This window comes from Oncorhynchus mykiss, chromosome 12, assembly GCF_057628025.1.
Source record: "Oncorhynchus mykiss isolate SJ-2025 chromosome 12, ASM5762802v1, whole genome shotgun sequence".
NCBI lineage: Eukaryota > Metazoa > Chordata > Actinopteri > Salmoniformes > Salmonidae > Oncorhynchus > Oncorhynchus mykiss.
The window spans coordinates 66950041-66965035 of NC_143033.1; the positions used below are offsets into that span (position 1 = coordinate 66950041).

General features: G+C 43.6%; 1 protein-coding gene across 3 annotated transcripts; it reads left to right on the forward strand.

The window, feature by feature from the left end:
* The first annotated feature begins 6166 nt into the window (after nt 1-6166).
* On the forward strand, nt 6167-10153 carry unm_sa33314 (un-named sa33314). Of its 3 annotated transcripts, none has more exons than XM_021624475.3 (7): nt 6167-6644; nt 7318-7403; nt 7574-7731; nt 8100-8228; nt 8435-8538; nt 8847-8995; nt 9270-10153. In XM_021624475.3, exons 1-7 carry the CDS (start codon nt 6399-6401, stop codon nt 9550-9552), a joined length of 1155 nt encoding a protein of 384 aa, XP_021480150.1. In that variant the 5' UTR covers nt 6167-6398; the 3' UTR covers nt 9553-10153. The 3 variants fall into 3 exon arrangements, with proteins under 3 accessions (XP_021480150.1, XP_090049189.1, XP_021480151.1); XM_090193063.1 differs by having other exon boundaries at nt 6289-6644; nt 8100-8224; nt 8431-8538; XM_021624476.3 differs by having other exon boundaries at nt 6575-6732.
* The last annotated feature ends 4842 nt before the right edge of the window (nt 10154-14995 follow it).

Genomic DNA, 14995 nt, shown 5'->3' on the forward strand with positions numbered 1-14995 from the left:
AAAGGCCAAAACCTAGGAAGAAACCTAGAGAAGAACCAGGCTGAGGGGTGGCCAGTCCTCTTCTGGCTGTGCCGGGTGGAGATTATAACCGAACATGGCCAAGATGTTCAAATGTTCATAAATGACCAGCATGGTCAAATAATAAGTCTGGGACAGGTAGCACAGGTGAACAGGTCAGGATTCCATAGCCGCAGGAAGAACAGTTGAAACTGGAGCAAGCAGCACGGCCAAGTGGACTGGGGACAGCAAGGTGTCATCATGCCAGGTAGTACTGAGGCATGGTCCTACGGCTCAGGTCCTCCGAGAGAAAGAAAGAGAATTAGAGCATACTTAAATTCACACAAGACACCGGATAAGACAGAAGTACTCCAGATATAACAAACTGACCCTAGCCCCCCGACACAAACTGCTGCATCATAAATACTGGAGGCTGAGACAGGAGGGGTCAGGAGACACTGTAGCCCCATCCGATGATACCCCCGGACAGGGCCAAACAGGAAGGATATAACCCCACCCACTTTGCCAAAGCACAGCCCCCACACCACTAGAGGGATATCTTCAACCACCAACTTACCATCCTGAGACAAGGCCGAGTATAGCCCACAAAGATCTCCGCCACGGCACAACCCAAGGGGGGGTGCCAACCCAGACAGGAAGATCACATCAGTGACTCAACCCACTCAAGTGACGCACCCCTCCTAGGGACGGCATGAAAGAGCACCAGTAAGCCAGTGACTCAGCCCCTGTAATAGGGTTAGAGGCAGAGAATCCCAGTGGAAAGAGGGGAACCGGCCAGGCAGAGACAGCACGGGCGGTTCGTTACGCCAGAGCCTTTCCGTTCACCTTCACACTCCTGGGCCAGACTACACTCAATCATATGACCCACTGAAGAGATGAGTCGTCAGTAAAGACTTAAAGGTTGAGACCGAGTTTGCGTCTCTCACATGGACAGGCAGACCATTCCATAAAAATGGAGCTCTATAGGAGAAAGCCCTGCCTCCAGCTGTTTGCTTAGAAATTCTAGGGACAATTAGGAGGCCTGCGTCTTGTGACCGTAGCATATGTGTAGGTATGTACGGCAGGACCAAATCAGAGAGATAGGTAGGAGCAAGACATGTAATGCTTTGTAGGTTAGCAGTAAAACCTTGAAATCAGCCCTTGCCTCTACAGGAAGCCAGAGTAGGGAGGCTAGCACTGGAATAATATGATCAAATTGTTTGATTCTAGTCAGGATTCTAGCAGCCGTATTTAGCACTAACTGAAGTTTATTTAGTGCTTTATCCGGGTAGCCGGAAGGTAGAGCATTGCAGTAGTCTAACCTAGAAGTGACAAAAGCATGGATTAATTTTTCTGCATCATTTTTGGACAGAAAGTTTCTGATTTTTGCAATGTTACGTAGATGGGAAAAAGCTGTCCTTGAAACAGTCTTGATATGTTTGTCAAAAGAGAGATCAGGGTCCAGAGTAACACCGAGGTCCTTCACAGTTTTATTTGAGACGACTGTACAACCATTGAGTAATTTTCAGATTCAACAGAAGCTCTCTTTGTTTCTCGGGACCTAGAACAAGCATCTCTGTTTTGTCCGAGTTTAAAAGTAGAAAGTTTGCAGCCATCCACTTATGTCTGAAACACAGGCTTCTGGCGAGGGCAATTTTAGGACTTCACCATGTTTCATTGAAATGTACAGCAGTGTGTCATCCGCATAGCAGTGAAAGTTAACATTATGTTTTCGAATTACATCCCCAAGAGGTAAAATATATAGTGAAAACAATAGTGGTCCTAAAACGGAACCTTGAGGAACACCAAAATGTACAGTTGATTTGTCAGAGGACAAACCATTCACAGAGACAAACTGATATCTTTCCGACAGATAAGATCTAAACCAGGCCAGAACTTGTCTGTGTAGACCAATTTGGGTTTCCAATCTCTCCAAAAGAATGTGGTGATCGATGGTATCAAAAGCAGCACTAAGGTCTAGGAGCACGAGGACAGATGCAGAGCATCGGTCTGATGCCATTAAAAGGTCATTTACCACCTTCACCAGAGCAGTCTCAGTGCTATGATGGGGTCTAAAACCAGACTGAAGAATTTCATATACTTTGTTTGTCTTCAGGAAGGCAGTGAGTTGCTGCGCAACAGCCTTTTTTTTTATTTTTGAGAGGAATGGAAGATTCGATATAGGCCGATTTAGTTTTTTTTATATTTTCTGGGTCAAGGTTTGGCTTTTTCAAGAGAGGCTTTATTACTGCCACTTTTAGTGAGTTTGGTACACATCCGCTGGATAGAGAGCTGTTTATTATGTTCAACATAGGAGGGCCAAGCACAGGAAGCAGCTCTTTTAGTAGTTTAGTTGGAATAGGGTCCAGTATGCAGCTTGAAGGTTTAGAGGCCATGATTATTTTCATCATTGTGTCAAGAGATCTAGTACTAAAACACTTGAGTGTCTCTCTTGATCCTAGGTCCTGGCAGAGTTGTGCAGACTCAGGACAACTGAGCTTTGAAGGAATACTCAGATTTAAAGAGGAGTCCGTAATTTCTTTCTAATGATCATGATCCTTTCCTCAAATAAGTTCATGAATTTATTACTGCTGAAGTGAAAGCCATCCTCACTTGGGGAATGCTGCTTTTTAGTTAGCTTTGCGACAGTATCAAAAATACATTTTGGATTGTTCTTATTTTCCTCAATTAAGTTGGAAAAAATAGGATGATCGAGCAGCCGTAAGGGCTCTTCGATACTGCACGGTACTGTCTTTTCAAGCTAGTCGGAAGACTTCCAGTTTGGTGTGGCGCCCTATCCGTTCCAATTTTCTAGAAGCTTGCTTCAGAGCTCGGGTCTTTTCTGTATACCAGGGAGCTAGTTTCTTATGAGAAATGTTTTTAATTTTTAGGGGTGCCACTGCATCTAGGGTATTGTGCAAGGTTAAATTGAGTTCCTCAGTTAGGTGGTTAACTGATTTTTGTCCTCTGACGTCCTTGGGTAGGCAGATGGAATCTGGAAGGGCATCAAGGAATCTTTGTGTTGTCTGTGAATTTATAGCACAACTTTTGATGCTCCTTGGTTGGGGTCTGAGCAGATTATTTGTTGCAATTGCAAACGTAATAAAATGGTGGCCCGATAGTCCAGGATTACGAGGAAAAACTCTAAGATCCACAACATTTATTCCATGGGACAAAACTAGGTCCAGAGTATGACTGTGACAGTGAGTAGGTCCAGAGACATGTTGGACAAAACCCACGGAGTGGATGGTGGCTCTGAAAGCCTTTTGGAGTGGATCTGTGGACTTTTCCATGTGACTATTAAAGTCACCAGAATATTATCTGCTATGACTACAAGGTCCGATAGGAATTCAGGGAACTCAATGAGGAACTCTGTATATGATTGAGTAGGCTGCATAGATTTCATGACTAGAAGCTCAAAAGACAAAAACGTCATTTTTTAAAATTGTAAATTGAAATGTGCTATCGTAAATGTTAGCAACACCTCCGCCTTTGCGGGATGCACGGGGGACATGGTCACTAGTGTAACCAGGAGGTGAGGTCTCATTTAACACAGTAAATTCATCAGGCTTAAGCCATGTTTCAGTCAGGCCAATCATATCAATATTATGATCAGTGATTAGTTAATTGACTATAATTGCCTTTGAAGTAAGGGATCTAACATTAAGTAGCCCTATTTTGAGATGTGAGGTATCACGATCTCTTTCAATAATGACAGGAATGGCGGTCTTTATCCTAGTGAGATTGCTAAGGCGAACACCGCCATGTTTAGTTTTGCCCAACCCAGGTCGAGGCACAGACATGGTCTCAATGGGGATAGCTGAGCTGACTACACTGACTGTGCTAGTGGCAGACTCCACTAAGCTGGCAGGCTGGCTAACAGCCTGCTGCCTGGCCTGCACCCTATTTAATTGTGGAGCTAGAGGAGTTAGAGCCCTATCTATGTTGGTAGATAAGATGAGAGCACCCCTCCAGCTAGGATGGAGTCTGTCACTCCTCAGCAGGCCAGGCTTGGTCCTGTTTGTGGGTGAGTCCCAGAAAGAGGGCCAATTATCTACAAATTCTATCTTTTGGGAGGGGCAGAAAACAGTTTTCAACCAGCGATTGAGTTGTGAGACTCTGCTGTAGAGCTCATCATTCCCCCTAACTGGGAGGGGGCCAGAGACAATTACTCGATGCCGACACATCTTTCTAGCTGATTTACACGCTGAAGCTATATTGCACTTGGTGACCTCTGACTGTTTCATCCTAACATCGTTGGTGCCGACGTGGATAACAATATCTCTATACTCTCTACACTCGCCCGTTTTAGCTTTAGCCAGCACCATCTTCAGATTAGCCTTAACGTCGGTAACCCTGCCCCCTGTTAAACAGTGTATGATCTCTGGATGATTCGTTTTAAGTCTAATACTGCGGGTAATGGAGTCGCCAATGACTAGGGTTTCCAATTTGTCATGGTGGGAAGCTTCGGCGTCTCAGACCCCGTAACGGGAGGAGTAGAGTCAAGAGAAGGCTCGGCCTCAGACTCCGACTCGCTGCTTAATGGGGAAAACCGGTTGAAAGTTTCTGTCGGCTGAATGAGCCGACAGTAATAAGGTAATGGTAATAAGGGCTCTGGACTGGTTTCCTTAGTGAAGTCCTACATTTGGTTCTGTGATGTCGGGGATGGACTAGAGTACAATGTAGTACAGTAGTGTTGCAATCTATCTGTAAAACTAGCCCATACTTTCTTAGGGATATTAACTTTTGAGGGAGAGAGAGAGTGAAGCTTCCTCATTTGTAGCGTATACAGTGCCTTCAGAAAGTATTCATAACAGGACAAAAATGTAATTGCTTTGCCTCTTTTTTTGCAGTATTACTATAGTGCCTTATGTGCCTTACAGGATGCATGTTTTGGAATATTTTTATTCTGTACAGGCATCCTCACTCTGTCATGTAGGTTAGTATTGTAACTACAATGTTGATCCATCCTCAGTTTTCTATCACAGCCATTAAAAGTCACCATTGGCCTCATGGTGAAATTTCTGAGTGGTTTCCTGCCTCTTTGGCAACTGAGTTAGGAAGGACGCCTGTATCTTTGTAGTGACTGGGTGTCGTGATACCCGTGTGAAGTGTATTAACTTCACCGTGCTCTAAGGGATATTCAATGTCTGTTTTTTTCCCCACACATCTACCAATGTGTGTGGCAGGTAGCCTAATGGTTAGTGTGTTGGACCAGTAACCGAAAGGTTGCAAGATTGAATCCCCGAGCTGACAAGGTAAAAATATGTCGTTCTGCCCCTGAACAAGGCAGTTAACCCACCGTTCCTAGGCCGTCATTGAAAATAAGAATTTGTTCTTACTGACTTGCCTGGTAAAATAAAATAGGTGGCCTTTGAGAGGCTTTGTGGTTGAATCGGTTTCAAATTCACTGCTCAACTGATGGGACCTCACAGATAATTGTATGTGTGGGGTACAGAGATGAGGTAGTCATAAAAAAAGATATATGTTAAACACAGTGAGTCCATGCAACTTATGTGACTGGTTAAGCATTTTGGTTTTTACTCCTGAACTTATGGCTTGCTATCAGAAAGGGGATGAATACTTATTTACTGAAGAGATTTCAACTTAAATTTTTTATTAATTTCAAAACATTTCCATTTTGACATTATTGGGTTGGCCAGTGACCCAAAATCCCAATATAATCATTTTTTTGTTAAAATTCAGTCTGTAACACAACAAATGTGGAAAGAGTCACGGGCTGTGAATAATTTCTGGAGGTACTGAAATCGTTTTTATTGAGTATATTACACAAAATTGAGATTTGACTTGAGTCCAAAGTGTAGGAATACAGCTGAAATCAGTGACACAGACATAAATGGTGGCTTTACAGGAAGATCGTAACGCTGTGAACCAAGAGGTTGTGAGTTTTACTCCCAGGCCAGGACATGTTGAGTAATAAATAATGTGTAAATAAACATACACAATGTAATCAATCATGTATGTCAAATAGCCTATTTACGTAGAAAACACTGGCTATTTCGTGACGTTCTGGGGACAACCTAATGACTGCAGGACATCGTGAACATTTTAATCCATGTGAAATATCACATGTGAAGTGTCCCCAAAACCACATGATTTCACATGTGAATGGTTGCGATCACTTGTGAACATCCACATGTGAAACGTCAGGAGAAATATCACGTGAAGTGTTCCAAAAACATGGGGACATTGCACCTGTGAAATAACGTTTTTTTTCCCCTAAGGGTATTGAAATGAGGCGGGACAGGTACACTCTTTCCAATCCGCCAAATTGAAGAAGCGGATGCGCCACTGGGGATTTCCCAACAGACACACAGCAGGTGCACTCACACACAGCCTGTTAAAACTTGCGGTCCAAAACTAGAATAAGGAGGCGAGCAATGAGCAATTCCGTGATCGTGGACCTTCTCCTGGTTCCGACCAGATTGTGTCTGTGGTTTCAGTCTGTGCTGTACTGGTTTCTTGTATATGGCACGGCTGGACTCACAGCGGGACTGGTTCTTACACGGATCGCATGGCGTGCACTGAAAGACCCCTACGGGACCTTCCATTGGACAGTCCGCAAGAAGCAGCCCGCATGTCTGCGTGATCCCACTCTGGGCAAACACGGCTACTTGTGGGGCAGGGTAAGAATAGATAGGAGTGAGAGAGAAAAACACCGCTATTATCGGCATAACATTTGCTATTTTTACATTTTATTGCAGTCAGCAATTGGTGAGTACTTAATGACTTCCCTAAAACATATGGAAATCAAACATGTTTGGGTGGGATAGCGGGGTAAATAAAATATCAATGGGTCTTTCAAGTGAAATACAACATTAGGCTATCTGTTTATCTGTCTTGACAATTGCCCAGTTGACTAATGTGTGCAAGAGTTGAGGGGTTGTATCTAATTTTAGTTTGATCACCCACGCCACCTCCCTGTCTGCATCCCTAATGGAACTCAACACACGACTTTTGACTAGGACCCATTGCGCAACTCTTGACCAGAGCTCTATGAGCCCTGGTGAAAAGTAGTACACCATCTAGGGAATAGAGTGCCATATGGGATACACACCCGTTTCAACCTTATCTATCTCCACTCTACTCTACTCTAATATTAGAAGCTGGAGGACCGACAACTATGTAAAAAAAGAACAGGGTCATTCTGCCAAACACTTTCAAATTCCCAGAGTGATGGAAAGCACAGCAGCTGTTAACCCTTCAACTATCTCTCTGCTGTCTTCCTCTCTTTCCACCTCCTCCTCACCTCTATCTTTCCCCCCACCCCCACCTCCCTCTTCTCCCTTTTTATCACAGAGCTCTGGTTTGAGGTTCCATTATGTAACCAAGGGAGACAGCAGGAATCCTCTAATGCTCTTCCTTCATGGATTCCCAGAGAATTGGTAACACACACACACTCCTTTTTTATTACCGCATTATAAAGCATTATCACATCTCCTGTCATATTGTACAGTGACAAGTTTTACAACGCATCATAACTATAACATAATACAATTATACCTGGCAGCATTAAGCAAAGTAACAATCCTCTCTCCCGCCATCTCTATCTCAGGTACTCGTGGCGCTACCAGCTGTGTGGGTTTAGTGGACAGTACCACACGGTGGCAATGGACCTGCGTGGCTGTGGCGACTCTGACGCACCCTCCCAGCTGGAGGACTACTCGCTGGAGAAACTCTGTCACGATATCAGGGACGCCATTGATGAACTAGGTACACTACACGTGTTAGCCCGTATGGTATACCGAGGCTATTTAACTGCTGGCCCTCGAGGGCTGAAGTTCTGCTGGTCTATCCTTCTAATTAGGGAACTGGGACAGGGACACCAGATGTGTGTGGTCTCTCCGCACAAGGAATGAACTATCAGCTAAAAAAGAAAACCAGCAGTATTTGAGGGCTGAAGGCCATTCGTTGAATTTCCCTGATATACAGCAGGCTATGTATGCAGACTTCACTGTCTACGACCCGAGGGAGAAATTAGTAGCAAATATCCTACATTACTAGAAAGGGTGCTATAGAATTACAAGGAGTTCAATGGGCCTCAAAGGTTCAACAGTTTATTGTTTCTTCTGGGATTTCAGGCCACACCAGTTGTGTGTTGGTGGGCCATGACTGGGGCGGTATGCTGGCCTGGCACTTCACACTGGAGAGGCCTGATATGGTGCAGCGACTGGTCATCATGAACGCACCGCACCCTGCCTCTTGGCTAGGTAATGATGAGTGTGTACCTGCATGTGCGTGTTCTATTACTTTCCCTTATGGGTACTGAACCGAACCATACCATATCTATGGACTTGCTTTAAAATAGGTTCAGTTCGATGCTCGGTCAGTATAGTTTGGTTTTCCAGAGAATAGAAGTATATTGGAAATGTCCTAGCTGGCTATGTGTAGTGTGATCTCTCTTTTCTCCACCTAGATGCAGTGTTGAGGAGGCCCTCTGAGCTTCTGCGCTGTGGTCATGCCTGCTTCTTCCAGCTCCCTGCACTCCCAGAGTTCACTCTATCACTGGAGGACTTCAAGGTAGTGTCTAAGAAACTCACACCAGCATAGAGGCACTTTCTCTTCTATGACTCATATAGTTACATACATACATACACACTATCGTGCTTTCATGGTGCAATGGAATAGTCCCAAAAGTACAAAACCTGCAAATCTGCCCCCCCCCAGGCATGTCCTTTCAAAGTATTTGAAAGAAAACAAATACTATTTGAACCCAGGTCCTGTCCTCTCATTGCATGTAAAACTAAGTCCTCCACCCTGTTTTTTTTTTCATGATTACAGGTCATAGTACCATGGTTTGTCCTCCTCTCCTGTGTTTTTGTGTCCAGTTGGTGCGTAGTCTGCTGTGTGGGGGTCGTGGTGGCATCAGGAACCGTGCCCGCAGGCTGACTGAAGCTCAGCTCGAGGGTTATCTCTACCGCCTGTCCCAACCTGGCGGGCTGACCGCACCCCTCAACTACTATCGCTCACTACTCAGGTCAGAAAGATAGCTAACCATCTCAATATCCTTTATGATAACATGTGGACTGTCAAATAGAATTTCATTTTCCCCACCAACATACAGTATCTGACACTGAATCACCACCTTGGTGATTTTGTTCCTGCAATCACCACAAAAAATACAAAAGATGGACATGGAAATATAGAAAGAAAACAGCATACCAGTACTTTGTTTGTTTGGACCAGGAAAAAAATACACAAGACCAATATGTTTTATAGAACTTTTTATTGTACATTTAATATGATTCCAGTAACGCCCTTTACAAGCACCAGGAAGTGGAGGTGCCGTGCCTGCTGATCTGGGGCGAGGCGGACAGCATCCTGGTAGAGGGGATGTCTGGGGGCACCAGGCCCTACGCCCGGGGGTCCGTCACCTTACACACCATCCCTGGGTGCAGCCACTGGGTACAGCAGGACCAGCCGGAGACGGTCAACCAGCTGCTGTGGGAGTTCCTTCTGGATAGGGAGAAGGACGTGGAGCGCTGCTCCTCACGGAGAGGTGCAGGCTGGGCCATCAAGTGGACCAGAGAGTAAATGGATGGTGGTCCTGAACTGCTGGGAATCAGGGTCGGGGCCAATTCCAGCCAATTCAGAGAGTAAACCAAATTCAAATGTTCCTCATTGCAAAGCATTGAAGAGAATTTGAATTTTTGTGTATTCCTGAAATGACTGGAATTGAAATATAATTGACCTCAACCCTGCTGGGAATCACCACTATAACAGTTTCACACTACTGAGCTGAGCAAAGCAGGCCTGGTTACGCAATCCCCATTGTTGCTGGAACCGTGCTAGAAAAGAAAATATCTAAGCCAGCACAGTATGGTTTGGGTCAGCAGAATTGTGTGAAAAAGGTATTGTGGTTTTGATGTCTTTTTGTTGTTGTTCACAATTGTAATGTATTTTAGGCCTCTCTACTATTCTCACTGTCTTCAGCCAGTTCATATTGATACAGTGGCCCTGTCTCAACCTATTGCCATCATAACTGTATCATGTTACCATAACGATGTGGCCGTGTTACCAAATCAAACCCAGTCACTGCCTGGACATTAAGACCACTTGCTCCAGACACAATGTCCCGTACTGTATCAACTGTCTACATTTCCAAACCCTTGGAAATAAATGAGATTCAATCATATTGATCGGTTTCCAATTCTGTTGATTACTTTTGTCTGCCATGTATTTTTACCTGGTTTGATCCAGTCCATAGTGTTGTAGATGATTGGTGTAAAAGCATCTTTGCGGTATGTAATCCACCTATGCGTGACCTACCTTACCCACCTCTCCCTATACTCTACCAGTAACATACCTACCGGTATGTTTAAAACATATCAGCCATCTTCTTCCTCTGATTGGTAAACATTGGACATAGAGGAAAACACACACCTGTAGGCAACCAACAAGGGCCAACTGTGGGGAGTGTTGCATTACAAAGGCTAGTTGTGATGATGATGATGATGATAAGCCATCTAATATTGGGTCACTAAACTGGATGGGAGGTCACATGGGGGTATCCAGGAACGGACTGGGACCAGAAATTGGCCCAGGTGCTTACGCACATCCTCATGGCCCCCATTATTAACCAACTAAAGAGAAATTTGGGCAAAACAACAATTTAAACAGGCCCACTGGATAAAGATGGACTAGCCCATTTGCCCGATACCCCGAGAAATGGACTGGCTATCTGGCAGTTCTTACACAATGTGGAACCCCAAACCACATATAGAATATTAAAATCAAGTGCAATCCAAACCTTGATGTTCCATCCATTCTCAAATTGATAATTGTAAACCGTAGGATCCGAGACTTTAACGGAGAATGTAGTGGGTACTAGGATTAAAACAGGTAAAAAAATATTCTGCATTTATAACAAATTAATGATGAAATAGATGAATGTGTCAATATATACATTTTATAATAACAAATTCAGAATGTTATATTATTTAGAAATGGTAACTATGGCATAATCATCATTTACTGTCGTGCCAATATACAACAACCATTAAACTAAGTAGACACGGGTGAAAACCACTGAGGTATAATAAGAACCACTGCCGTATAATACAAAGATTATGGATATACTGACAAGATGCATGTTTCTATGCCCTAAACAATGGACATCGTTGACTGCAAAGCGGGACGGCGGGCAATCTGGCACCCTCTTATCCTTTATTTGGATTGGTGGATAGATCTCATTATTGTAATACTTTTTTGAAAATTCGATGAGGGTTGTTGACGTGACTGCATGTATTCAATGGAGAGCGATACTTTGCTGACTCGCCTCATAACATGCATAGCCATATCGATACAACTCCGATATAAAGAGTTTTTTCCCCAAAATTTCCGGGATATCACGTGTCCTACTTATCTGTACACGAGTAACAACTTAAGCATTACGTAACATCTATTCGATCAAATAAACCTCACGTAGAAAATAAACTATTCATTTTTTTGTTGACTAAATTCGTCACTCATTGACCTTGCTTGGTGGGCAACAAAAACAAAAACGCCACCTGCTGGAGAATGGTATTTCACCTGCTTTGGCAATGGAAACAAATGTTTCCCATCAATGCAGCCCTTAAATTGAAAGTGAATAGAATTTTCCACCGAGTTCGGCCTCTTTCTTTCTTGGTATAATAAGAACTGGAGACTGCGTTCAATATGTCTGACCATTGTTTTCAAGGACTGCGGTCCAAACACTTAAAAGACATACCCTATCCCCTCAGCCCTCAAATTAAGTGGACACTTCTGATGACGTCTGACGAGTATACACTTGCAGGGCAATTGGCGAGGGAGGAAGGAATGTTTTCTGAAAGACGCTTGTCAGATTCCCATATCAATCAATGTGACACAATCCTTTTCCAAAGCATCTGGTCTATATCTTAACATTAATAAATGTGCACTCATGGCTGTCAAAGATTGTGTGGCACTTTCATATTATGGTATTCCAGTGAAATAAGAACTTAAATATTTAGGCATCGTCACTCAATGCCTAGGTTTACCTCCACTGTACCCGCACCCTACCATACCCATCTATGTTATGCTACCACGTCCTTTCATTATGCTCCTTTCATTATGTTCCCAACGCACTAGATAGCCTTTAGCCGTACCCTCATCCTACTCCTCCTTTGTTCCTCGGGTGATGTGGTGGTTAACCCAGGCCCTGTGTGCCCCCAGGCGCTCTCATTTGTTGACTTCTGTAACCGTAAAAGCCTTGGTTTCATGCATGTTAACATCAGAAGCCTCCTCCCTAAGTTTGTTTTATTCACTGCTTTAGCACACTCCGCCAACCCTGATGTCCTAGCCGTGTCTGAATCCTGGCTTAGGAAGGCCACCAAAAATTCTGAGATTTCCATCCCCAACTACAACATTTTCCGTCAAGATAGAACTGCGAAAGGGGGAGGAGTTAGCCTGCAAAGTTCTGTCATACTTTCCAGGTCTATGCCCAAACAGTTCCAGTTTCTAATTTTAAAAATGAATCTCTCCAGAATTAAGTCCATCACTGTTGCCGCCTGTTATATACCCCCTCAGCTCCCAGCTGTGCCCTCGACACCATATGTGAATCGATTGCCCCCCATCTATCTTCAGAGTTCGTTCTACTAGGTGACCTAAACTGGGATATGCTTAACACACCAGCCGTCCTACAATCTATGCTAGACGCCCTCAAGCTCACACAAATGATCAAGGAACCCACCAGGTACAACCCTAAATCCATGAACATGGGCACCCTCATAGATATTATCCTGACCAACTTGCACTCTGCTGTTTTCAAATCAGGATCTCAGCGATCACTGCCTCATTGCCTGCGTCCGTTATGGGTCCGCGGTCAAACGACCACCCCTCATCACTGTCAAATGCTCCCTAAAACACTTCTGCAAACAGGCCTTTCTAATTGGCCTGGCCCGGGTATCCTGGAAGGATATTGACCTCATCCCGTCAGAGGATGCCTGGTTGTTCTTTAAAAGGAATTTCCTCACCATCTTAAATAAGCATGCACCCTTTCAAAAAATGTATATTTAAGAACAGATATAGCCCTTGGTTCCCTCCAGACCTGACTGCCCTCGACCAGCACAAAAACATCCTGTGGCATACTGCACTAGCATTGAATAGTCCCTGCGATATGCAACTTTTCAGGGAAGTCAGGAACCAATACACACAATCAGTTAGAAAAGCAAAGGCTAGCTTTTTCAAACAGAAATTTGCATCCTGCAGCTCTAACTCCAACATGTTCTGTGACACTGTAAAGTCCATGGAAAATAAGAGCACATCCTCCCAGCTGCCCACTGCACTGAGGCTAGGAAACACTGTCACCACTGATAAATCCACGATAATTGAGAATTTCAATAAGCATTTCTCTACGGCTGGCCATGCTTTCCTCCTGGCTACCCCAACCCGGCCAACAGCTCAGCACCCCCCGCAGCTACTTTCCCAAGCCTCCCCAGCTTCTCCTTCACCCAAATCCAGATAGCTGTAAAACCTGGACCCGTACAAATCAACTTGGCCAGCAGTCTGGACCCTCTTTCTAAAATTATCCGCCGCCATTGTTGCAACCCCTATTAATAGTCTGTTCAACCTCTCTTTCGTGATGTCCGAGATTCCTAAAGATTGGAAAGTTGCCGCGGTCATCCCCCTCTTCAAAAGGGGTGACAGATCCAAACTATTGCAGACCTATATCCATCCTGCCCTGCCTTTCCAAAGTCTTTGAAAGCCAAGTTAACAAACAGATCACTGACCTGCTGGCCCTCGCTACATATTCGTCGCCAGACCCACTAGCTCCAGGTCATCTATAAGTCTTTGCTATTTAATGCTCCACCTTATCTCAGCTCACTGGTCACCATAACAACACCCAACTGTAGCACACGCTCCAGAAGGTATATCTCACTGGTCACCCCCAAAGCCAACACCTCCTTTGGCCGCCTTTCCTTCCAGTTCTCTGCTGTCAATGACTGGAACGAGTCGCAAAAATCACTGAAGTTGGAGACTTATCTCCCTCACTAACTTTAAGCATCAGCTATCTGAGCAGCTCACCGATCGCTGTAGCTGTACATAGCCCATCCAACTACCATAATGTTTTTATTTACTTTTTTTTGCTCTTTTGCACACCAGTATTTCTACCTACACATCATCTGCACATCTATCACTCCAGTGTTAATTTGCTAAATTGTTGTTACTTTGCTACTATGGCCTATTTATTGCCTTACCTCCTTATTCCATTTGCACACACTGTATATAGATTTTTCTATTGTTATTGACTGTACTTTTGTTTATCCCATGTGTAACTCTGTGTTGTTTTGTCACACTGCTTTGCTTTCTTGGCCAGGTCACAGTAGTAAATGAGAACTTGTTCTCAACTGGCCTAACTGGTTGAATAAAGGTGAAAAAAAAACATTACTGAGGATCAGAAGTCTAGAGGCTTACTTAATTTTAACCCTCTTATTAAAAAAGCCCAGAAGAAGCTAAATCAATGGCTACAGAGGGACTTATCTTTAAAAGGAAGAGTCCTAATAACCAAGGCTGAAGGTATCTCTAGACTAACATATGGCACTCTATCTTTATATCTTGAAGATAAAATAAGAAAGCCAATAGACCAGATGCTTTTCAACTTTCTGTGGAGAAACCGTACCCATTATGTTAGGACAACTGTTGTAATGAACACTTATGAGTATGGAGGGCTTTTAAGATCAATTGAATAAAACAATTCCTAATAAGACCCACTTCTATGTGAAATGTTATTCCTCATGTCTTCTCTACTTTTGGTGGCCTCAACTTCATGTTAATTTGCAATTATAATATTGACCAAGTTCCAGTGAAACTCTGCTTTTATAAGTATAATTTTCTCCACACAGATATATATGGAATAATCGGGATATATTGTATAAAATACTTTGCTTTTAGAATATTGGTTCTGAAATAATATCCTATTGGTGAGTCAACTCTTTAAAAAAAAAAACCGTATTTATAAGGAATTCTTATCACTTTA

Coding starts and splice junctions, on each gene's coding strand:
- unm_sa33314 (XM_021624475.3), top strand. CDS start 6,399: ATGAGCAATTCCGTGATCGTGGACCTTCTCCTGGTTCCGACCAGATTG. Junction 7,404..7,573: donor CATGGATTCCCAGAGAATTG/GTAACACACACA, acceptor TCTCTATCTCAG/GTACTCGTGGCGCTACCAGC. Junction 8,229..8,434: donor GCACCCTGCCTCTTGGCTAG/GTAATGATGAGT, acceptor TTCTCCACCTAG/ATGCAGTGTTGAGGAGGCCC.